We start from the raw sequence: 23,965 nt of genomic DNA, 5'->3' as shown, positions 1-23,965 counted from the left end.
TTTTTTCTTTGTTGCCATTTTTTTTTTTTTTTTGATTGTGCCATTGTTATAACCTACAGTTGAATATGAATCCCATAAGAAATAAAAGAAATGTGTTTTGCCTGCTTACTCATGTTTTCTTTAAAAATGGTACATATATTACCAATTCTCCAAGGGTATGCAACATTTTGAGCACAACTTTATATAAAAGCTCAGTGTTAAAACACTAACCAAAGGATATAGTTTTCTGTTCAATATAATCTAAAGTAGTTGAAAAATAAATGAAGACAAGTTTCCTCAGAATTGTATGCTCATTTTATATAATATATATTGGAGACACTGAACATCACAGTATGACTGTAGACTGACAGCCAACACTAGAAATTAACTTCCGGCAAAATACAGCGATGAGTCACCATATGATCTTTGATGACAACATATTATTTATTTTATTGATACCACACACTGATGTGCTTAAGATGAATGTATAAATGGAAAATTCCATTCTCTGCATTTCCTCAAGTACAATATAAACCTCTGAGATTTTCTTTCAAGAGGAAGGTCTATTCTTCAGTAAAGACTGACCACAGGAAGGACCTCCAGTTTGACTTGACAGCAAATAACAGAAGCGCAATACTGACAACAGGTCTTAAGCTCCTCTAAGGTCTGAACGTTCCAGAACTGGGTAATAAGTTGTATGCTAAACAAATATTCAATGGAATTTTATTTCCACTTACATGTTTGTGTAAAATTGTTAAGATTGCTCTTTATCAAATAACACAAGTACATCCATAAATGCACAAATAACATGTAAGTCAAGTAGAGTTGATATAATAAATTATTAAAGGGACAGATCACCCAAATATGAAAATTCTGTCATCGTTTACTCACCGTCATGATATTCCAACCAAAGCCATATGACTTATTCTGTGGAACACAAAATGAGATGTTAGGTAGAATGTTAGGGACTGACAGCCTCAGTCACCATTCACTTTCATGGCATCTTTATTTCCATTCATTGAAAGGTGGCTGAGGCTATCAGTCCCTAACATTCTGCCAAATATCTCAAGAGTTCCACGGAAGAAATCAGACATATAGGTTTGCAACAACATTCTGGTAAATGAAGACAAAATTTTAAATTTTTGAGAGAACTATCCCTTTGATATTATTTTCCAACTTTACTAATTAACAGGAAACATAGAGAGAGGTATTCTCTGTCTGTAATGAAAGTATCTTTTAAATACTGAACTCTCAGTTTCTGAGCTATCCCCTCTCTGTAAATATTTTCAACCTCAACAACTGTCTCCTTGGAAACAAGGAAAGCCTTAAGTGTTGTCTAGGCAACTGCATTAAAAAAAATATGTATTTATTATTAGTGGTAGTAGAAAGTGTTTGTCCTGGTGCTTTTGAGGACAACAATGGACAATGTTTTAGACAATGGAAGCAAAGATATTATAATTTAATGTGGTTGGAGAAGAATGGTTTCCCCTGTGGTGAATATCACTTATGTTAGCTCAGACACACACTTGCACTTTAGAGCATATGCTTGCCTCTTTGGTTGCAAGATTGCTTTTTGGGAAGGCAGTAGATTCCTTAATGTTTCTTCCAAGCATCTGCTGATTTCTGGAGGTTCTGCTTTTTCTGCATGCAGAGATGACAGCTCCCAGACATATGTTTGCTTTCACTCCTTTATTCCACACTGATGTTCAGATTTTTCCATCATGAAACGTGTGGACAACAACATTTCTGTCACAGTTATATATGTGTGGTAGTACTCATTATCCTTCCCTCATATGTTATGTTTTTGCCTGGGTCTGTAGTTTGTTTTAGTAGCCTGTGCCACAGTCTGTCTGAAAGCATTTACATTTATTGATTGGTTTGATGAACAGTTGGTCCATCATCTCACTTCGCCATGTCCTCAGCCACTGCCTTCCCTAACTTGTCCTTCAGGTAGGCCACTTTCTGCCTATCAGACTTCAGCTCCAGCCATTCAAAGTACGGCACCTGCAGGGAAGGACACATGAGAAGTGAAGCTCTGTCAAATCAATATGCTGGACAGTGAAAATCACTAGAGTCCAAACCAGAGGCAAAATCAATTACAGAGAACAAAGGAATGGAAGAACTGAATCCTGCTCAATTAAATGTTTGCCTCATCTTCTCATTACTACTCTGAAATGCTACAAACTTTGTCAGCCATATGCTCTACCCCAGGAGGTAGAGAGCTAACAGGATTGGCCTACATGCTGCAGACAGAGCCTGAGACCTGTTCTGCAGTTCTGTCTTACTGCCGCTATTTATAACCTAAAGCCTGAGGGGTCTGCCTGCAATGTAACTGGTGCGACAATAGGGATAGATCTAATTAGGCTAACTGCACTGGTGCTATAAAAAACTTTTAAGAAAATAAGATAATGTTCTTGTGTAAACTGGACACTGTTGTTATGAGTTAGAAAGCCCTTAGTAAATGATGGAGAGTTAATACTTCAGTCTAACCCCTAATGCCCACGTAACTGATCCTAATTAAAGGAAATTAAAGGAAAAAATAAATAGAATGCATCCCTTGCACATGCATGAGCACTGTGAGAGAAGCTCATTCACAGTGTCTCGCATGTTCACGCTAGAACTTGCGTTGTTTTTAGCGCTAAACAAAAGAAGTTCTCATGTGAATGCACATGCCACTGTGAACGAGCTTCTCTCATAGCGCTCAATAATGCGTAACAATGCCAAGACTTAACTTGTTGGTAGTTTTCTAATCAAAATTTATTGCATGCCTTCACAACACTTGGAATATGGTGCTCGAGTCACATTGTCTACTTTTATAATACTTTTGGGTCCTTTAAGCTTCAAAGTGAGGCATTGTTAGGGCTGCACGAGGATGACAAAATTAATATTAGTTAATTATTGCCCTTGATATTGTAGCTATGATTATTAATGTCAATAAATAAGTTACATTGAATACTTATTTGTTCAACTTCAAGCCACATTATTTATGTAGGCTACACATCCAAAACAAGCTGAGAACTGGTAAGCTACTTTATTGCCATTTTATACATCAGTAAATCAACTTTACTTTGGCCCACTTAGTAGCATGTCAAAACTAAACTGTTCTTTTTGAATAAATTGTACACAGATATTGAGCAACACATCAATTGCAGAACCCTCCCATTATAATAAATAAAGCTGTGACTCACTGCAGGTTTACTGTTTGAGTACTGCAGTTCAGCGCATGCTTACTGATGCTTTGCATAAAGTTCTGCATTTGTTAAAAATAAAACCGTTTACATGGCACAATAAATAATTTATTTTCACTGGCTCTATGCCATGATTATTAACGGGAGCATTCTAGTTTTGTTGTGTTGCTCGTTTGCAGTATATTTATTACCGTCTACACGTAGTGAAAGTCAAACATAAAGCATCTGGGCATCAGTTTAAATCTTGCGCAAAACTTGGGATTGGTTGTCATTACTGATAGGACTTTAGACTAATTTAAGCATCTCTGATTCACCATTGCCATTTCATTGCTCAATGGATATGTCGGAGGTTGGTTAGAGTACTCAACCGCTGCAAAACACGTTGTAAATAGAAACCTTTGAAGCAACAAAAGTAAACTTTTTTGGAACGATGTAATCGTCAGTTTTTACGATTATTTAAGATCGCGTTCTTAGGGGGCCTGGGTAGCTCAGCAAGTATTGATGCTGACTACCACCCCTGGAGTCGCAAGTTCGAATCCTGGGCATGCTGAGTGACTCCAGCCAGGTCTCCTAAGCAACCAAATTGGCCCGATCGCTAGGGAGGGTAGAGTCACATGGGGTAACCTACTTGTGGTTGCTATAATGTGTGGTTCTCACTCTCAGTGGGGCGCGTGGTGAGTTGTGCGTGGATGCCGTGGAGAATAGTGTGAAGCCTCCACACACGCTACGGTAACACGCCCAACAAGCCAAGTGATAAGATGCGCAGACGCAGAGGCAACTGAGATTCATCCTCCGCCACCCGGATTGAGGAGAGTCACTACGCCACCACGAGGACTTAGAGCGCATTGGGAATTAGGCATTCCAAATTGGGGAGAAAAGAGGAGAGAGGAAAAAAAAAAAAAAAAAAAACTTGCGTTCTTGCCGTAATTCAATTAACTGTGCAGCCCTAGGAACCATCCACTACCATTATATTGAAAAGATGGCCCACGACATTCATTAAAAGAATATTCCAGGTTCAATACAAGTTAAGCTCAATCGACAGCATTTGTGGCATAATGTTGATTACCACAAAAAATTAAATTAAGGGTTTTAGGGTTTGTTGACTATATCATCATGGCAACGATGTTGTACAATTGGCTATAACTTCACACAGAAAAGGTTAGCATGTTAACAGGTATATTGTTTATGTCTTGTGGCTAAACTTTTGAAACAATGAGTATTTTACCATCCATAAATTGGCCCCCATTCACTTCAATTATAAGTGCCTCAATGTAACCCAGATATTTGCTTTTTTTAAAGTAAAAAGTAAAAAAATAAAACAATTTGTGTTAATCAATATAATGCCACAAATGCTGTCAACTGAATTAAATATTCCTTTAAAACATCTCTTTCTGTGTTAAGCATAAAAAAGTAAGTCATATGACTTTGGAACGAATCCTCCATTATTACAGAATTTTCTTTTTTGGGTAAACTACTCCATTACAGTATGCCTACAAATATAGCTTAGACCTATTTCGTACATGTTCAAACATATTATTACATGGCTCTCTAGAATACTTGCTTCTAATCAAAATATCTGTGAGTATTTGACCATTGTCCCTAGCAACCAATCTCCTACACTGCTAGTTTGATTGGAACTGTATTACTAGCATAAAAAGATCAATGAGTTGCATGCATGCAATAAACACTGCTGACCTTGCAGCTGATAAAACTTCCATTAGCTATGATAGAGGATAAGAGATGAAAACATTTCTTCACTCTGTACATCTCACCTCCACCACTATAAAACCAGCCAGCTGTAGGTGACGTTTCTGCATGGCAAAGCGCCCCAGAAGATCCTTACTCCTGAGACAAAAATTAGGAAACTCCCAAGCCACAAATGCTATCCTGCAATATACATAAACACATTCACATTCAGAAACTACATATCTTCAATTGTGAACTTGTGGAAAAATCTTCATACATGTGTTTTTACTTTTACTTTCACACCCACCGTCGTGCCCCAGCAGGTAAGACAACAGTCCCACCGCCTCCAGGTAAATGAGGGGCTTTTAAGTTCTCCAAGTCTATAGGCTTATTTTCTGAATCTACAACAAGCTCTCCATCTGTAATGAACACATCAAACAACAAACTTGCAGATTACCAGGGGGTGCTAATGAACTGGAATTAAACATATGACCTGCTAAATTCATGTTAAAGCATAATGCTGTACGTATGCAATTTCTGGCAGGAACAGTCCATATTCACCTATTGTCCAGCCGTATACTGTTTTTACAGTAGTACGGAGAGCCTGTGTACGTGCGTTTGTCAAGCTCTGGAGGGCTGTGTGTAGGCCACTCCGTAGAGGGGTGTTTGAGTCCACTTTGCCCTGGGAAGCAGGCAGCAGCACAGCAGAAGAGACAGCAGTGGCTCCAAGAGGCTCCAGCTGAGCATAGGCAGAGATATGCAATAGTTTCTGTTGATAGTTCTCGGTCCGGCCCACACTTCCACCTGCTGGACAGGTCAGGAGATGATGTAAGAAGTGAGTGTAAGAAGACATTGAAGATTGAAGCTATCATGCCATCATAGTGTGACATAGAAACACTGGAAATGCAGATATAGCAGTACACCAACAGAGAATTGTTTTCTCTGAATTTTATCATTACATACAATCTAACACACCTGATAGTTTCTTCTGAAAGGCAGGCTTTGTAACAGAGGTGATGTAGTCAGGCTTGGCCTGGTTCAGCACACACAGTGACCAAACAACATCTGTTTTCAGAAAGGGCTCTAAATTTTGAAAGGAATTCTCCAAAGCTGTATGTACCTACAGTCAGATAGTAAAATACATATATTACATATCCTGTGTAAACACACACACATATACAGTTGGAGTCAGAAGTTTACATACACTTCGGTTGAAGTCATTAAAACTCATTTTTTAACCACTCCACAGATTTCATATTAGCAAACTATAGTTTTGGCAAGTCGTTTAGGACATCTACTTTGTGCATGACATCTGTAATTTTTCCAATAATTGTTTACAGACAGATTGTTTCTGGCTCCTAGAGATGAGCGTAGTTTGGTACGAAAAGTGCAAATCCCAGAACAACAGCACAGGACCCTGTGAAGATGCTGGAGGAAACAGGTAGACAACTATCTATATCCACAGTAAAACGAGTCCTCTATCGACATAACCTGAAAGGCTGCTCAGCAAGGAGGAAGTCACTGCTCTAAAAACACCACAAAAATGCCAGCCTACAGTTTGCAAGTGCACATGGGGACAAAGATCTTAATTATGGAGAAATGTCCTATGGTCTGATAACAAAAATTGAACTGTTTGGCCATAGTGTCCATCGTTATGTTTGGAGGAAAAAGGGTGAGGCTTGCAAGCCGAAGAACACCATCCCAACCGTGAAGCATGGGGGTGGCAGCATTATGTTGTGGGGATGTTTTACTGCAGGAGGGACTGGTGCACTTCACAAAATAGATGGCATCATGAGGAAGGAAAATTATGTGGATATATTGAAGCAAAATCTCAAGACATCAGCCAGGAAGTTAAAGCTCGGTTGCAAATGGGTTTTCCAAATGGACAATGACCCCAAGCATATCTCCAAAGTTGTGGCAAAATGGCTTAAGGACAACAAAGTCAAGGTATTGGAGTGGCCATCACAAAGCCCTGACCTCAATCTGATTTTTTTGTGGGCAGAACTGAAAAAGCATGTGCAAGCAAGGAGGCCTACAAACCTGACTTGATTACACTAGTTCTGTCTGGAGGAATGGGCCAAAATTCCAGCAACTTATTGTGAGAAGCTTATGGAAGGCTACCCAAAACGTTTGATCCAAGTTAAACCATTTAAAGGCAATGCTACCAAATACTAACAAAGTGTATGTAAACTTCTGACCTACTGGGAATGTGATGAAAGAAATAAAAGCTGAAATAAATCATTCTCTCTACTATTATTCTGATATTTCACATTCTTTTTTTATTATTTTTTTTATTTTCTCCCCTTTTCTCCCCAATTTGGAATGCCCAATTCCCAATGCGCTCTAAGTCCTCGTGATGGCATAGTGACTTGCCTCAATCCAGGTGGCGGAGGACTAATCTCAGTTGAAACCGTCAATCTGCGTATTTTATCACGTGGCTTGTTGAGCGTGTTACCGCAGAGACCTAGCACGTGTGGAGGCTCACGCTATTCTCCGTGGCATTCACACACAACTCACCATGTTCCCTACTGAGTGCGAGAACCACATTATAGTGACCACGAGGAGGTTAACCCAACGTGACTCTACCCACCCTAGCAATCGGGCCAACTGTTTGCTTAGGAAGCCTGACTAGAGTCACTCAGCAACTCCAGGTGTGGTAGTCAGCGTCTTTACTTGCGAAATTTCACATTCTTAAAATAGTGATCCTAACTGACATAAGAAAGGCAATGTTTTCAATGATTAAATGTCGGGACTTGTGAAAAACTGAGTTTAAATGTATTTGGCTAAGGTGTATGTAAACTTCTGACTTCAACTGCACATACACCAGATTCATGCAGTTACTTAAAAAAAGGATATTGCATAGACATATCCAATAAACACACATACATCAGATTAATGCAGTTAATTAAAGCAATGATAAAAGAATGCTGGAATTATTAATTTAGAACAACTTTATTTTATCCCTCTTATTGGTTACCTTTGGGTAGAATTCCTCCCCTTTGCTGAGCTGGAAGTTGAGTTTGGCGAAAGACATGAGGAGATTACACACCTGCAGAGTGCTGTACTTTTCACTATTACTTGTGTAGTGCTGAAAAAGGAAATACAATGCAACAAATACATTTTTACTGAAAACAGGTTGCATTATGTGCAGTGTCATAAAGATGCGGCAGATGATGTGATATGTTGATGTACCTGAGCAAAGCCTTCAAACAGAGGCAGGTGGAGCCACTTGAGGAAGGCCAGAGACTTGGCACAGCGTGTGACGTCAAGTGAACTCAGTTCAGATAACCTAGGCAATAACTCCGCAGCTATTCTCTGGAGCACCTGTGTCTGGTGAAAATTCAGCTTACCTTTATTTGCAAGGAAGAATGAGAAGACAATTAGGAAGGCATTTTTAATATTTTCTTTGGAATTATTCTATGCTCAGTCCATGCATTCATTTCAGAACTAAACTTTTATAATGGTTTTAGTTAGTATACTTACAGTTATAAAATATACTAGGAGTGGGCAGTATGGCCAAAATCACAGAGCAATTTTGTATTTGGGCTGCAAATCACTATTATTTAAAAAAAAGTTTTTACTAATTAATCACACAGTTTTCTGTGATGAATCATGATTAAATTATGGTACATGATACATTACAACAAAGTAAATATTATATTATTATAATCATAAATATTTACTTTATACTTTTCTTGTAAGAAATTGGTTAGCCATTATTTATTTTAATTATTTAAATGTTAAAACGTTTTTTTTTTATTGTTTTATTTTTGCAGATAAGAGTTCGACACATTTTACAGGTATTAATCTTTGATAAAACTAAACTCAGCAAAAAAAGAAACGTTCTCTCACTTTCAACTGCTTTTATTTTCAGCAAACTTAACGTGTAAATATTTGTATGAACATAAAAAGATTCAACAACTAAGATATAATCTAAACTGTAATTAACAGAAATGGAATAATGTGTCCCTGAACAAAGGGGGGGGGAAGGGGGGGGGGATTTCAAAATCAAAAGTAACAGTCAGTATCTGTTGTGGCCACCAGCTGCATTAAGTACTGCGGTGCATCTCCTCCTCATGGACTGCACCAGATTTGCCAGTTCTTGCTGTGAGATGTTACCCCACTCTTCCACCATGGCACTTGCAAATTCCTGGACATTTCTAGGGGGAATGGCCCTAGCCCTCACCCTCCAATCCATCAGGTCCCAGACGTGTTCAGTGGGATTGAGATCCAGGTGCTTCGCTGGCCATGGCAGAACACTGATATACCTGTCTTGCAGGAAATCATGCAGAGAACGAGCAGTATGGCTGGTGGCACTGTCATGCTGAAGGTTCATGTCAGGATAAGCCTGCAGGAAGGGTACCACATGAGGGAGAAGGATGTCTTCCCTGTAACGCACAGCGTAGAGATTGCCTGCAATGACAACAAGCTCAGTCCGATGATGCTGTGACACACCGCCCCAGACCATGACGGACCCTCCACCTCCAAATCGATCCAGCTCCAGAGTACAGGCCTCTGTGTAATGCTCGTTCCTTCGACGATAAACGTGAGTCCGACCATCAACCCTGGTGAGACAAAACCACAACTCATCAGTGAAGAGCACTTTTTTGCCAGTACGGTCCGGTCCAGAAAAGGTGGGTTTGTGCCCATAGGCAACGTTGTTGCCGGTGATGTCTGGTAAGGACCTGCCTTACAACAGGCCTACAAGCCCTCAGTCCAGCCTCTCTCAGCCTATTGTGGACAGTCTGATCACTGATGGAGGGATTGTGCATTCCTGGTGTAACTCGGGCAGTTGTTGTTGCCATCCTGTACCTTTCCCGCAGGTGTGATATTCGGATGTACAGATCCTGTGCAGGTGTTGTTACACGTGGTCTGCCACGGCGAGGACGATCAGCTGTCCTTCCTGTCTTCCTGTAGCGCTGTCTTAGGCATCTCACAGTACGGACATTGCAATTTATTGCCCTGGCCACTTCTGCAGTCCTCATGCCTCCATGCAGCATGCATAAGGCACGTTCATGCAGATGAGCAGGGACCCTGGGCATTTTTCTTTTGGTGTTTTTCAGAGTCAGTAGAAAGGTCTCTTTAGTGTCCAAAGTTTATATAACTGTGACCTTAATTGCCTACCATCTGTAAGCTGTTAGTGTCTTAACGACCGTTCCACAGGTGTATGTTCATTAATTGTTTATGGTTCATTGAACAAGCATGGAAAACATTGTTTTAAACCCTTCACAATAAAGATCTATAAAGTTATTTGGATTTTTACAAAATTATCTTTAAAAATACAGTGTCCTGAAAAAGGGACGTTTCTTTTTTTGCTGAGTTTATATGTATATATGCCATAAAATTAGTGGATATGTTACAAATACAATGTTGGCAAAATCTTCTGGCATTTTCCAGTGGACATTTTTTTTTATAATAGGATCAAATGGGCAGATTTAATTCATACCAAATTTTATTGGGAGGAGAAACTTAAAGTGTACATTGCATTATTAGACTACATTCAGATATAAAACATATTGAATTATTAAGTTTAATTTGCTGAATTTTAAAATCTCAAAATTGGTCACGTGACAGCATGCGAGAAGCAGACGTGTGAGTGACTGGCTCTGCGCACTTTGCTAGTTTTTAATTATTTTCATGCTCAATCCGGTGAGATTCGATACACCCAGTTACATATTTGCTCTTTGAGGTAAACATGGCAAATAAGTCAAAATCCTCAGACTCTGGAGACATTAAAAGACACTTACGTGCTGAAGATGAGGCCTCTGGCGGGCCTGCGGACTCAATTTAGAAGGCTCGTCGAGAGACGAAATCCAGCATCAACTGTCCAACATCTCGGTGATGCTGACGATGGTTGTTGCTAACTTGGAGGATCTCGCTGTAATACGTCGATCGATTACGGCGATGGAAACAAAATTCTCTGAGTTGGTCACAAGAGTCGCAGACATTGAGAAATTAATCGATTATTTGGAGTCGTCGGAAAGGGAATTATCCGCTAATCAGCCCGCATCCAAAACAGAATTGGAATATGTTTTGGAAAAATTGGAAGATCTCGAAAATAGAAATCGAAGGAACAATATTTGAATTGTTGGAATTCCTGAGCATGAAGAGGGCAGAGATATGGTGAAATTCCTGGAAGAGCTCTTCCCGAGTCTGCTCGACATAACAGGCCATAAACTGCAAATCGAGCGAGCTCACAGAGACCCGGCTCGCAGATCTGCTGAGGGAGACAGGCCCCGATCAATTCTAGACAAATTTCTGAGATCATCCAATAAAGATCTCGTGTTGCGCCAGGTGAGGAGCAAAGGAAAGCTTTCTTGGAAGAATCACAATATTTTCTTGTTCCCGTACTTTGCGAATGCGACAAGAGAGAAACGCGATTGGTTAAAGGAATGCAAGAAACTATTAAATCAATGGAAGATCACTTTCTCAATTGTGTTTCCAGCCAAACTGAGAATAGAAACGAAGGATGGTCGCACGGTATTTACGTGTCCAAAGCAAGCAATGTCTTTTATAAAAACAATGGGTGAGTAAGCCATTTGGGTTTTTTTCATGTAGCTCCAGAGTGGATTAACTCGCTATACTTACTCTGGCTTTTCGAGGAAGCTGGGCGCCATTTTTGTTTCTGTTTGTGTCGGTTCCGCCTAGCGGCTGGAGTTCGTTTTGTGGAATATCACTTAAGAAACTTTTGCATGAACGGAAGATCGCTTTACACTGAAGTTCCCGGCCAGATTGAGAATGGATATTAAGAGGGACTGCAAAATATCTACATGCCTACACAAAGGATATCTTTTATAAAGTTGACGGACTGAGTAAGTCATGGTGTATTTTGTCTATGCGACCTCCAAATGATTAATACACACTTGGCCATTCGAGAAACCGGGACGCCTGTTTTGTTCTTATTGTGCTGGTTCCGCCTAGTGGCTGGAGCTTCTTTTGTGGAATAACACTCCTTTGGATCAGCTGTGGATGAATCTGTTCGTACTTTGTGCTAATGCCTCCTGTTGGCTGGAGTTTATATTTGTGGAGTATTTTTAAAGGACATTAGAATGATTACGTCATCTGCTGCACTCCTAACAGCCGGCTCACTGAACAACTGTTTGTCTGTCCGAGGGAACTGAACGGATTTATATCAGCTGGAGTTTGTTTTGTGGAGGAACACACCTTCAAGACAGTTCTGTGAATGAATCTACACATTCTTTGTGTTTATTCTGCCTGTTGGCTGGGGTTTGTTTTACAAAGTATATCTGTTATGTAATTTTGCCTCACAAAATTTGTGCAGAAGCACCAGACTTGAGCATTCCGATGGCAAAGTTGTCGCGGGGGCTCTCGTATGTGTACATAGACCTTTTGAGTTTAGAGGGATCGACCCAGGTTGGCGCTGTCGTGCGCGGGGTTAATGCGCACGTTTTTCTTTTTTCTGTTTGTTTTGTTCGGGGGAAAGTTTGGGGTTTGATTGTTGCACTTATGCGGAACGTGGTCTGTGTAATTTTGTCTTTGACACAATTTTTAATTTTTTTATTATATCAATTTGTCAAATGTTAATATGAGTGGATTGTCTCTCTCCACATGGAATGTGAATGGGTTGGGGCACCCCATAAAAAGAAGAAAGGTTATTTCTTTTCTTAAGCGTAAGATATATGATATAGTGTTTCTTCAAAAAACACATCTTTCCCCTCAGGAAGCTGAAAAATTTGGGAAGATATGGGGTGGACATGTTTTCTTTAGTGCTGGCTCAAGTAAGAGCAGGGGGGTCATTATATTGATAAATAAACATCTACAATTCAAATGTCTCAAACAGATTAATGATAAATTAGGAAGCAGAAGTTTTAGCAGAAATTCAGGGGCAAAGTTTGATTTTGGCTAATATTTATACACCTAACGTTGATGATCAGGGCTTTTTATAGATCTTGAAGGGATGTTGCAAGCCGCTGGCACCCCTCATAATATAATATTGGGAGGAGACTTTAATCTTTTGATGGACTCAGTCCTTGATCATAGTGAAGCAAAAATGTGTAAGCCCACTAGAGCAACATTGACACTTCATAGGATGTGTAAAAACCTTGGTCTTGCTGATATCTGGCGACTTTTGAACCCATCTGGTAGGGACTATAAATGTTTTCACCAGTTCATAGATTTATTCTAGAACCTCATCTCATCTGTTGTTGATTGTTCAATTGGAAACATCTTAGTCTCAGATCACGCCCTGCTGAGTTTAGAGGTGTTGCCACATATGGAGAAAAATAAATCATATAGTTGCCACTTTTTTGTATCCCTTTTGCAAAATCCTGATTTCCAACAAATGTTAAAAACTGAAATCAATGTTTATATGGAGACCAACTGGTCCTCAGTTTCCTCCATGGGCGTAGCCTGGGAGGCACTTAAGGCAGTTCTTAGGGGTCGGATCATACAGTATGCCTCATTCACCAAAAAATCCAAAGCACGAGAACTCTTAAAGAGTATTAAAAAGAATATTAAAAGTGCAGAGGCAGAGCTGAAGCGCCGAATGTCGTCTAATGGCCTCAGACAATTGACTCGATTGAAATACAGATATAAAACTATTTTGTCACGGAAAGTGGAGTTTTGGTTATTCAGGGCAAGACAGTCATATTTTGAGTCAGAGGACATAGCAGGGAAGCTTTTGGCTAGATATATAAAACAGAGAGAGTCTTTTTCTACCATTCCCTCAGTGAAATCTGCTGGTGGTGAAATATTTACCTCAGCCATCGATATTAATAATGCTTTTAAAGAATTCTATCTTGATCTCTATAGTTCCATGTCTTCAGCTACTGATGAAGATATTAGAAAATTTTGTGGAACCATTAAAACTCCCTAAACTGACGACGGAGCAAAAAGATTCTCTTGATTTTGAGATAACCTTGGAGGAGCTTGACGAGGTAATTAAAGCCTTGCCTACAGGCAAAGCTCCGGGGCCAGATGGTTTTGCCGCTGAATTTTTTTAGATCTTATGCTACAGAACTGGCACCACTTTTGTTAGAAGTTTATATGGAATCATTAAAGAATGGAAAGCTTCCTCCAACCATGACACAAGCCTGGATCAGTCTGATTCTTAAAAAGGACTAAGATCCAAGCGAGTGTAAGAGTTACCATCCAATTTCCCTGATGCAGCTAGATGTAAAAATTTTGGCTAACCGATTAAGTTATGACATCTCTTATACATATAGATCAGGTGGGGTTTATTTGGGGCCGCATCTCTTCTGACATTAGGTGTTTCATCAATATCATGTGGTCAGTAGCGAATGATCAGACTCCGGTCGCTGCCATCTCACTTGACGCCGAAAAGTCGTTTGATATGGTAGAATGGGATTATCTTTTTAAGATTTTGGAAATGTATGGGTTTGGGAACACTTTTATTGAATGGATTAAGTTACTTTATAGACACCCTGTTGCAGCAGTACAAACAAATGGACTAATATCAAATTATTTTACTCTGAATTGTTCTGTATTGCCCTGGAACCATTAGCAGCCACGATAAGAAGGGAAGATGATTTTCCAAGGGTGGTGGCGGGAGGTATGGCGCATAAACTTTTGCTTTACGCAGATGATATTTTATTATTCATCTCAAACCCAACTAGATCTATGCCTTGCCTCCACAGAATTATTAATTCCTTTTCTACATTTTCAGGATATAGAGTCAATTGGTCTAAATCCGAAGCTTTGGCTCTGACAGCGTACTGCCCAGCGACGGCTTTCCAGCCGGGCGCTTTCCAGTGGCCCAAACAAGGCATTAAGTATTTGGGCATCTTATTCCCAGCAAAATTGTCTGATTTAGTTAGAGTTAATTTTGACCCCTTAATAAAAAGGTTTTTGAGCAATGTGGACAGGTGGGCTTCATTACATTTATCTATGATTGTGAAAATTAATGTTATTAAAATGAATTGTATTCCAAAATTCAATTATTTGTTGCAGTCTCTCCCTGTAGATGTCCCCCTCTCTTATTTCAAGCAATTTGATAGCATAGCGAAGTCCTTCTTTTGAAAAGGTAAGCATCCCAAATTACATTTCAATAAGTTACATAGGTTGATTGACAAAGGTGGGCTAGGCCTACCCAAGATTTTATTTTATTATTATGCTTTCAGTCTCAGACATTTGGCTCATTGGTCGCTTCCACTTGAGAGAGCTTCTCCCTGGTTCTGTATAGAACAGGAAGTTCTTGCCCCTATTTCATCACTGCAGAGCCTGTCTATCAAATTAATCGGAGAAGTTAAGTTACATCCCGTTATCTCGCACTTGTACTCGGTATGGATAAAAGTGTCCAGACTGTTTAATTCGGACACTTTTTTAAATGTTGCCTCAACCATATGGCTGAACCCCAAATTACACATCAACAAGTCCCCTTTTTGCTGGTCAGAGTGGATTGGGAGGGGGGTTACTACACTCGGTGACCTATATGAGAATGGAGTGTTGAGATCCTTTCAAAATTTGGTTCAACTTTTTGGGATTCCTAGATCTCAGTAAGTATTTACAGCTGCACCACCTGCTCTGTACTGTTTTTGGGAGTGGTTTACACCCCCCTAAAGCTGCAGATACTCTGGGAGTGGTGATTACTGCTTTTGGAAAAGGTCATGAGGCATCAGTGTATTACTCACTGCTAATTCAGAGTCTGGGGGACGGAACTTCAACTTCTCTTACTAGATTATGGGAAAAAGATCTAAACTTGGCATTGGGGGAGGGAGTGTGGGCTAGGATTCTAAAAAACATCAAATCAGCATCTAGAGATGCAAGTGTTCGCCTTATGCAATTTAAGATTTTACATAGTCTATTGGACCCCCTCTAGATTGCATAGGCTTGGTCTTAAAGACACACCCACCTGATGGCAATGTCAATCAGAAGATGGAGACACAACCCATGTCTTTTGGGGATGTGTTAAAATTCAAGAATTTTGGTTGAGGGTCAGAGTTTTATAGGCAATGTATTAGGTACTCAAATTTCATTTTGCCCCAGACTCTGTATTTTAGGTGATGGGGCGGTCATTGATGTAGGGGATAAGTACATGAAGAATTGGATCCTGGCTGGTGTTATGATAGGCAGACAGGTTATCCTTAGAGGATGGAAGTCAGCTGGAGCTCCCTCGTTTCGTGAGTGGTACGAGGAGATGGGCAGGGTAGCGGCTTTGGAGGAATTGTCATATAGAAGGCTAGGCAACATGGATATGTTCATCAGGAGGTGGGGTGGCTATTTGGCCTTTTTGGAGGGCTCTTGGGGAGGAGCAGTGGAGGGAGACCTGTTGTTTTAAATATGTGTGTTGTAGCCTTCTTGTTTTTGAATGTATACTTTCCATTATGTATTTCTAAATATTTTCTACTGTTTTATTGTCTTTTTGTGTGTCTTTGTCAATTACGTTTGACCACTGGGGGATCTGTTCGTGTTAGGTGGGGGGGTTAATGTTCAGGAGGAAGGGTTGTAAATAATATAATGTGATTCTATATATTTTGTTATTTTTTATTATTATTATATTTATATATGTTATATGGAATCAATTAAACTGTTAATAATAAAATCTCAAAACTATTATTTTCTCTGGCTCTTGTTCAGTCTCTAAAAGTACAGTTTTTTCACAATTCCTGACATTTAATCATAGAAAACATTCCCTGTCTTAGATCAGGATCACACATTGTTTAACTTGGGTCAGACATTTTGGGTAGCCTTCCACAAGCTTCTCACAATACGTTGCTGGAATTTTGGCCCATTCCTTCAAACAGAACTGGTGTAACTGAGTCAGGTTTGTAGGCATCCTTGCTCGCACATGCTTTTTCAGTTCTGCCCACAAATTTTCTTTCAGGATTGAGGTCAGGGCTTTGTGATGGCCATTCCAATACCTTGACTTTGTTGTCCTTAAGCCATTTTGCCACAACTTTGGAGGTATGCTTGGGGGCATTGTCCATTTGGAAGACCCATTTGCGACCGAGCTTTAACTTCCTGGCTGATGTCTTAAGATGATGAGACAAAGATCTTTGTCCCCATGTGCACTTGCAAACTGTAGTCTGGATTTTTTTATGGCGGTTTTAGAGCAGTGGCTTCCTCCTTGCTGAGCAGCCTTTCAGGTTATGTCGATATAGTACTGATTTTACTTTGGATATAGATACTTGCCTACCTGTTTCCTCCAGCATCTTCACAAGGTCATTTGCTGTTGTTCTGGGATTGATTTGCACTTTTCGCACCAAACTATGTTCATCTCTAGGAGAATGCGTCTTCTTCCTGAGCGGTATGAAGGCTGCGTGGTCCCACGGTGTTTATACTTGTGTACTATTTTTTGTACAGATGAACGTGGTACCTTCAGGCATTTGGAAATTGCTCCCAAGGATGAACCAGACTTGTGGAGGTCCACAATTTTTTTCTGAGGTCTTGGCTGATTTCTTTTGATTTTCCCATAATGTCAAGCAAAGAGGCACTGAGTTTGAAGGTAGGCCTTAAAATACATCCACAGGTACACCTCCAATTCAGTACACCTCCTATCAGAAGCTAATTGGCTAATTGTCTAAAGGCTTGAGATGATTTTCTGGAATTTTCCAAGCTGCTTAAAGGCTCAGTTAACTTAATGTACGTGAAGTACTGACCCACTGGAATTGTGATATAGTCAATTAAAAGTGAAACAATCTGTCTATAAACAATTGTTGGAAAAATGACTTAAAGTAGATGTCCTAAACGACTTGCCAAAACTATAGTTTGCTAATATGAAATCTATGGAGTGGTTAAAAAATTAGTTTTAATAACCAACCTAAGTGTATGTAAACTTCTGACTTCAACTGTATACCTGGCTGCAGCTTGCTGAACGGCCACGCACTTCTCAGTCTCTATCGTGCACACGCTGGGTCTCTCATTTGCAGTTTCGCTTTTGACAGTGGTTCAGATGAACATGTGTTTTTGGACGATGCAAAGAGATACAACAGCGTGCCTGTATATCTCGAACACCTGGTTTACTGCTTGCGGGTGAAATCTTCATTCTCCGTATCGTAAATTGCTCCCGTGTTTATTATGCCTGGGACATGCGTCATGCATAATGAATAAGTATCAGTTTCTGTGTTAGGATGTGCTGTTGAGTCGAGCGTGTAACAATATATATATGCCAATGTTAGCCACAGAAAGTGCGGAAAACAATCAGTAAAGTTTCACTCATTGTACAAAGGTGCCTGGGTTAGTTCCTGGCAGGCAGCAGATGCCCTTACCCTACCCCCACCATAATCAGAGCCTATAAGGATAAGCAACCTGCCAAGAACAACTCTGAACACCTCTCTCCTAACACATGAAGTTTCAAGAAGTAAAAAAAATGGATACATCATTAATTGCGTTAAAAAAAAATTACGCATTAAAAGATATTAATCGCTGAAATTAATGCGCTAAATTTCCTAGCCCTAATTTAAGTCATATCATGAGTATTTATTTTAATCAGGTGAATTGAATATTTAACAAAAGAGAAGTGTATAATTTAATTTGATTATTTTATAATGCAGCAAGGTGCAATATTTCAACCGCAACCATACATATTTAAACTTTGTTCAGTGTCATGACTTATAACACCCCTTAAAGAAATATTCCAGATTCATTACAAGTTAGGCTCAATCGACAGTAATTGTGGCATAATGTTGTTTAAAAAAAAAAAAAGCAAAATTCTAAGTTACAGTGAGGCACTTACAATGGAAGTGAATGGGGCCAATTTTTGGAGGTATTAAAGGCAGAAATGTAAAGTTTATAAAAGTACTTTCATATATTTTTCTGTTAAAACTTGTGTATTATTTGAGCTGTAAAGTTGTTTAAAAAGTAATTTTTACAGTCATTTTAGGGTTTGTTGACATTACATTGTCATGGCAACGAAGTTGTAAAATCGCCTATAACTTTACAAGAAAGTGTAAATAAGTGATTTTATCGCACTTAAACCATGTTTACACGCATATTGTTTATGTCTTGTGGCTATACTTTTAAAACAGTGAGTATTTTCACATTAAAAAATTGGCCACATTCACTCCCATTGTAAGTGCCTCACTCTAACCCAAATTTTTTTATTTATTTTTTTTAAGAAAAGGAGGGGCAAGTCAAAATACATTTTTGTGGAATTCAAGATTATACCACAAATGCTTTCGATTGAGCTTAACTTGTATTGAACCCGGAATATTCCTTTAACGAGTTCTTCGTCATCTTGACTTGTTTTGGACATGTCCTGCTCTGTGTTTTTGCATTGCTCCACATTTCCTCTACACTTTCACATGTAAATTATGTCAAGCATTCCTGCCCACTGAAAGCCATGCAAATACACCAATCAGCCACAACATTAAAACCACCTGCCTAATATTGTGTAGGTCCTCCTCGTGCCGCTAAAACAGTGCCAACCCGCATCTCAGAATACCATTCTGAGATGCTATATTCTCGCCACAGTTGTACAGAGAGGTTATCTGAGTTACCATAGACTTTGTCAGTTTGAACCAGTCTGGCCATTCTCTGTTGACCTCTCTCATCAACAAGGCACAGAACAGAACTGCCACTCACTGGATGTTTTTTGTTTTTGGCACCATTCCGTGTAAATTCTAGAGACTGTTGTGTGTGAAAATCCCAGGAGATCAGCAGTTACAGAAATACTCAAACCAGCTCGTCTGGAACCAACAATCATCCATGCGATTATCTAATTAGCCAATCGTGTGGCATAACCATGCAGTGCATAAAATCATGCAGATGCGGGTCAGGAGCTTCAGTTAATGTTCACATCAATCATCAAAATGGGGAAAAATGTGATTTCAGTGATTTGGACCATAGCATGATTGTTGGTGCCAGGTTTGAATATTTCTGTAATTGCTGATCTCCTGGGATTTTCACACACAACAGTCTCTAGAATTTACTCCAAATGGTGCCAAAAAGAAAAAACGTCCAGTGAGTGGCAGTTCTGTGGACGGAAATGATTGATGAGAGAGGTCAACAGAGAATGGCCAGACTGAACTGACAAAGTCTGCGGTAACTCAGATAACCGCTCTGTACAATTATGTGAAAAGAACAGCATCTCAGAATGCTATTCTGAGATGCAGGTTGGCGCTGTTTTGATGGCATGATACACAATATTAGGCAGGTGGTTTTAATGTTGTGGCTGATCGGTGTATTTTAACTGCTGTATAAAACAGCCCTTATTTATACAAGTCTAATCAAAAACTCAAATAAGAAAGAGCTTAACAATAGCAAATAAAAACCTGCTGACCATAAGCATATGCTATGTCAAGCAGCAGTGGTGTTTTCAGTTCAAGGGAGGGTTTCTGGTTCAGGTGATATGAGAGTGCCCGCAACAAAGAAACGGCTCTTCTGTTTTGAGAGGCCAGTGCAAATGCCACCCTGCGGATATCCTCTGCGCTGAAGTTTTCAGACAACTCCAGGGCCTGGACAGCATAAGGTACAGCTAGGTGTTAAACAAGCCTATCACAACATAATGTTAAAAAATAAAAAGTATGTATTCACCTTGTCCTCTAGTTTGTCCATGAGTGAGGGGGAGAGGAGAGAGGCACGGCTCATGAGAATGCTGATGGTACGAGGATCACACAGCTCAGTCCAGCGCAGCTCAAGTTGTTTCAACAGGGTTTTGGTAAGAGCTTCATTTTCCTGCCTATCAAAGAAATATAAAATATTAGCAGAACATACAGGCACTGTCAGGGCAAACCTTAGTCTCATGATCCACAACTCAAATTTGTTTTCCTTTTGCCTATTTAGTCAATGCCAGTTAGGTCAAATTTATGGACATTTATGCCATTTAAGTAACAATATTCGTTCTATACACTTTTTCAATGCCTGAATAAATCAAATATCCCAATTATATCCCATATACCTGTAAATCACACAGAAATTACATTGTTGACATCAAACATTTTAAAAGACATTTTGAAAACTCAAGATTATTAAAAGTGAGCATAATATTTTAAAATATACAAAAGTCCTAACTGTTGATGCGCTAAAGTCTATGATGTGAATCAAGCTTTGTTAAGCATATGAATCCTACCCTCTACTGCGCTGAAAGGCTACCCAATCCACCAGGTAGGCCAGGTGACGGTAAGTGAGGCGTCGAATCCTCCAAAGAACTTCATTCTGGAGAGAGCGGAGCAGAGGGGCATCAAAAGGGAGACCCAACATGGAGAGAGCGCGCAGGAGAGCCACTAGAGACCCATTCCATACTGAAGACACCTGAAAGACAGGGTGGAAGAGGAAAACAAAGAATATTCACCATTTTCTCCATCTTATCTTGATCACTGACAAGTGGATCAGAACTGGTTGTCATGGTTACCTGAGAGTTTACGGTCTCCAGCATATTTTCACAGCGTGGATCCTGCAGAATTCCGTCACCACCCTTTTCCATGACCCGTAGGCTGAGCTGGATCAGACACCTGGCTGCATCACCGGCAGATCTGCCTTGCTCTGCCCACAGCTGAAGCACTTCCTGTGGAGTGGCTGCCTTTTCAACAAGTCCCACTAGTTCTGTGCGTTCATATGGAATTGGGGTCTCCTCCATCTTGGCCAGTTCACTGCCCTGACAGAGGTGTCTAGGAGCAGGCCGAAGCCAAGACAATGACAAAGAGCACCATGGCTCTATAGAGTGGAGAGTGGGTGTCTGTAATCGGGCTGGGGCTGCAGCAATCTGAGGGCAGCGAGGAAACTGTCGCGCCCATCTGCACAGCCTGGTGGTCATTTTGGAAATTGAACATCTGGTATTCAATAAAACAATCAAAGCTTATGCACCCACATCTCACCTGAAAATGAAAGACATCACAATTAAGAAAATACTCAATAATAATAAAAAATAATAATAATAATAAATAAAAAAAATTAAACTACTTTTACAGCATACATTAACCACAATATAAAAAACACCATTAATATATTGATATGGACTGTGATGTTGTGGTTCTGCAACATTGCAATCAGTTATTTTTAACTAATTTTATATTTACACGAATACGGGTTGCTTTTAACAGAAGAATACTGAGCTTCAACACTTACCGACTATACTGCATACAAACACCGTGCACAGATGTGTCAGATGTGTATTAGTCTGTGACAGAGCAGGAGACTACTGACCTTGCCGATTTGGGGAGGCGCCGCAATGAGCTTATGAAACTGTCAAAATTACCAACAAGAACATTCGGTGACCCAGAATGCATTTAAGTTCAACAAACCTTTTAACCTAGCTGAACACAAATTGAGCTGTCACCACCAATAGAGCAAATATTGCTTTCTTACCTTGAAAATTTGCTTGCATAAGACACCGGCGACGACATTCACATGGGCGAAAGGATTAGAAGGCGTCGCGTAAGTTTTGCGTCAGTGATCCTGCAACACGTGGTTTCACGATAGCTCATCTATGATTGGTCGGCATACTTCTGAGACCAAACCTGCGTTCTGTTGATGCCTTGAGGGCACTTTGAAAGGAGAACAATCATTATCGCTATGCTGTAAGGTTATTCCAAACTAAGGTAACCAGACATACCCGTTTTCCGGGGGCAGTCACGGTTTTTGGTTGTCTGTCCCCGACTGGAGCTGTCCCCGAAAATGTCCCGTTTTTGACTGCGCGTTCAAAACAGCCCGCAAAGTGAAATAATCCATGTCAAGACTGATCGCGCCAGTTTTGCCAGAGCCCGTCTGAAGGAAGAGCCTACAAGGTTAGCATAGATTAGCGTAACGCGGCGGTCCCAAAAACGTTCTATGTGCGGTGAACTTGCTGGTAAACAAGTAACTGTAAAGGAGCACCATAGTAATGCGCATAGTAATGAGTTGATCAAAATAAAAAGGAATGAGTAAAAACAGGTCCACATGAGATACAATATGAAATAACTGCTAGAAACTGTTAGGTGAAATAGTAGGCTGTATTTCTAATATATTAATATATATATACATATATATATATATATATATATATATATATATATATATATATATATATATATATATATATATATATATATATATATATATATATATATATAAAAGAAAATATGAGGTATCTAAGGTGAGCAATATCCTTCAGAAATGACTTTAAGGCCCTGAAATAGTAATAGTGAAAGTGGTTCATATAATTTTAGTTGTAATGCTGAGGTAAATGGTAGTGAAGTGAGCTCTTATTTGAAAATAAATAAAAAAATCCTCTGCCAATTTGCCAGCTCGCAAGTTAGTACTGTCATAGTTTTAGGAAAGTGCCAGGTAAAGGTGAAGAAAAAGTGGAGAAGAGAAGGAATTTTAAAAGAGTGAAAAGTGATGCAAAGAGTGTGACCAAGGCCAGGCGTCCCTGTGCTGTGGAGTCAGTTGCAATAGTTCCTATATTCAGTCAGTGTTTATAAAGGTTTGTTAAATTCACTTTTATACCACTGTCATCTATACAGTATAGAAAATAATTAATTCATTAAACATAACAGAAGGTAAAAACGATCAACTTGACCTCTGTGTCTGAATTTCATTGAGACATATTAAAGAGAGTATGATATAGCCTACCATAGTTTATTAAATGACTACATTCACCATGATAAAAATACCAAAAATCTGAATTGTCCCCCTTTTTTAATTAATAGAAAAGTACAAGTGAAATTTCAGTGACATATTGGCCGCTGAAATAGAAATTCATTTCAGAAATCTGGTCAACTTATTCCAAACAGAATTTATAATAAAAAAGCGAGTTTCAGATGACCGTTATTTTTGAGCCCCACTCTTTTTAGCACTCCAATGCACTTACTATTGCTAGGTCTCAAAATCTAGCGAGCTGAATACTAGACAACATTATTCAAACGTTGGGAGCGAACACGCTTAAAGATTCAAAGAATAATAGAAGTTCGGTTCGAATGCGTTGTTTCCCCCAAATGCTAGCTAGACGTTCAAATACAATGTTCGAACTCACCTAAGATGTTCAGAAATTCTGTCTATGTTGGCAGCTCACTAGATTTTGAGACACGACAAGTGGATGGTAAGTCTTCCAATGGAATAAGGCGTAGGGACGATCACTTCTAAATGGAATGCACCCCAATAAATTATAACAACTGAGCAGTATTTGAAATGAGGTAGAGAGTTAAATCAAATAATTTGCTCTGTTCTATTCAAAATGCACTTTCCCTCCCTGTAATGTTTTGCTGGAAACAATCACA

General features: G+C 39.5%; 1 protein-coding gene across 3 annotated transcripts; it reads right to left on the bottom strand.

The window, feature by feature from the left end:
• Window positions 1-399: 399 nt before the first annotated feature.
• Window positions 400-22,157, bottom strand: LOC127452997 (FAST kinase domain-containing protein 4-like). 3 transcript variants are annotated; one of them, XM_051718956.1, is made up of 13 exons: window positions 22,077-22,157; window positions 21,837-21,953; window positions 21,124-21,586; window positions 20,842-21,023; window positions 20,307-20,451; window positions 20,053-20,227; window positions 8,046-8,203; window positions 7,831-7,941; window positions 5,829-5,973; window positions 5,415-5,660; window positions 5,161-5,272; window positions 4,940-5,054; window positions 400-1,983 (listed from the first exon to the last, which is right to left on the bottom strand). In XM_051718956.1, the coding sequence occupies exons 3-13, from the start codon at window positions 21,523-21,525 to the stop codon at window positions 1,882-1,884; spliced, it is 1,893 nt and encodes a 630-aa protein (XP_051574916.1). In that variant the 5' UTR covers window positions 21,526-21,586; window positions 21,837-21,953; window positions 22,077-22,157; the 3' UTR covers window positions 400-1,881. The 3 variants fall into 3 exon arrangements, with proteins under 3 accessions (XP_051574916.1, XP_051574919.1, XP_051574917.1); XM_051718959.1 differs by having other exon boundaries at window positions 5,415-5,657; XM_051718957.1 differs by having other exon boundaries at window positions 21,915-21,953; window positions 22,077-22,152.
• Between the last annotated feature and the right edge of the window lie 1,808 nt (window positions 22,158-23,965).

Source organism: Myxocyprinus asiaticus, chromosome 15 (genome assembly GCF_019703515.2).
Source record: "Myxocyprinus asiaticus isolate MX2 ecotype Aquarium Trade chromosome 15, UBuf_Myxa_2, whole genome shotgun sequence".
Lineage (NCBI taxonomy): Eukaryota > Metazoa > Chordata > Actinopteri > Cypriniformes > Catostomidae > Myxocyprinus > Myxocyprinus asiaticus.
Note: the sequence above shows the minus strand (reverse complement) of the source record. Positions and strands in the feature narration are given on the sequence as shown.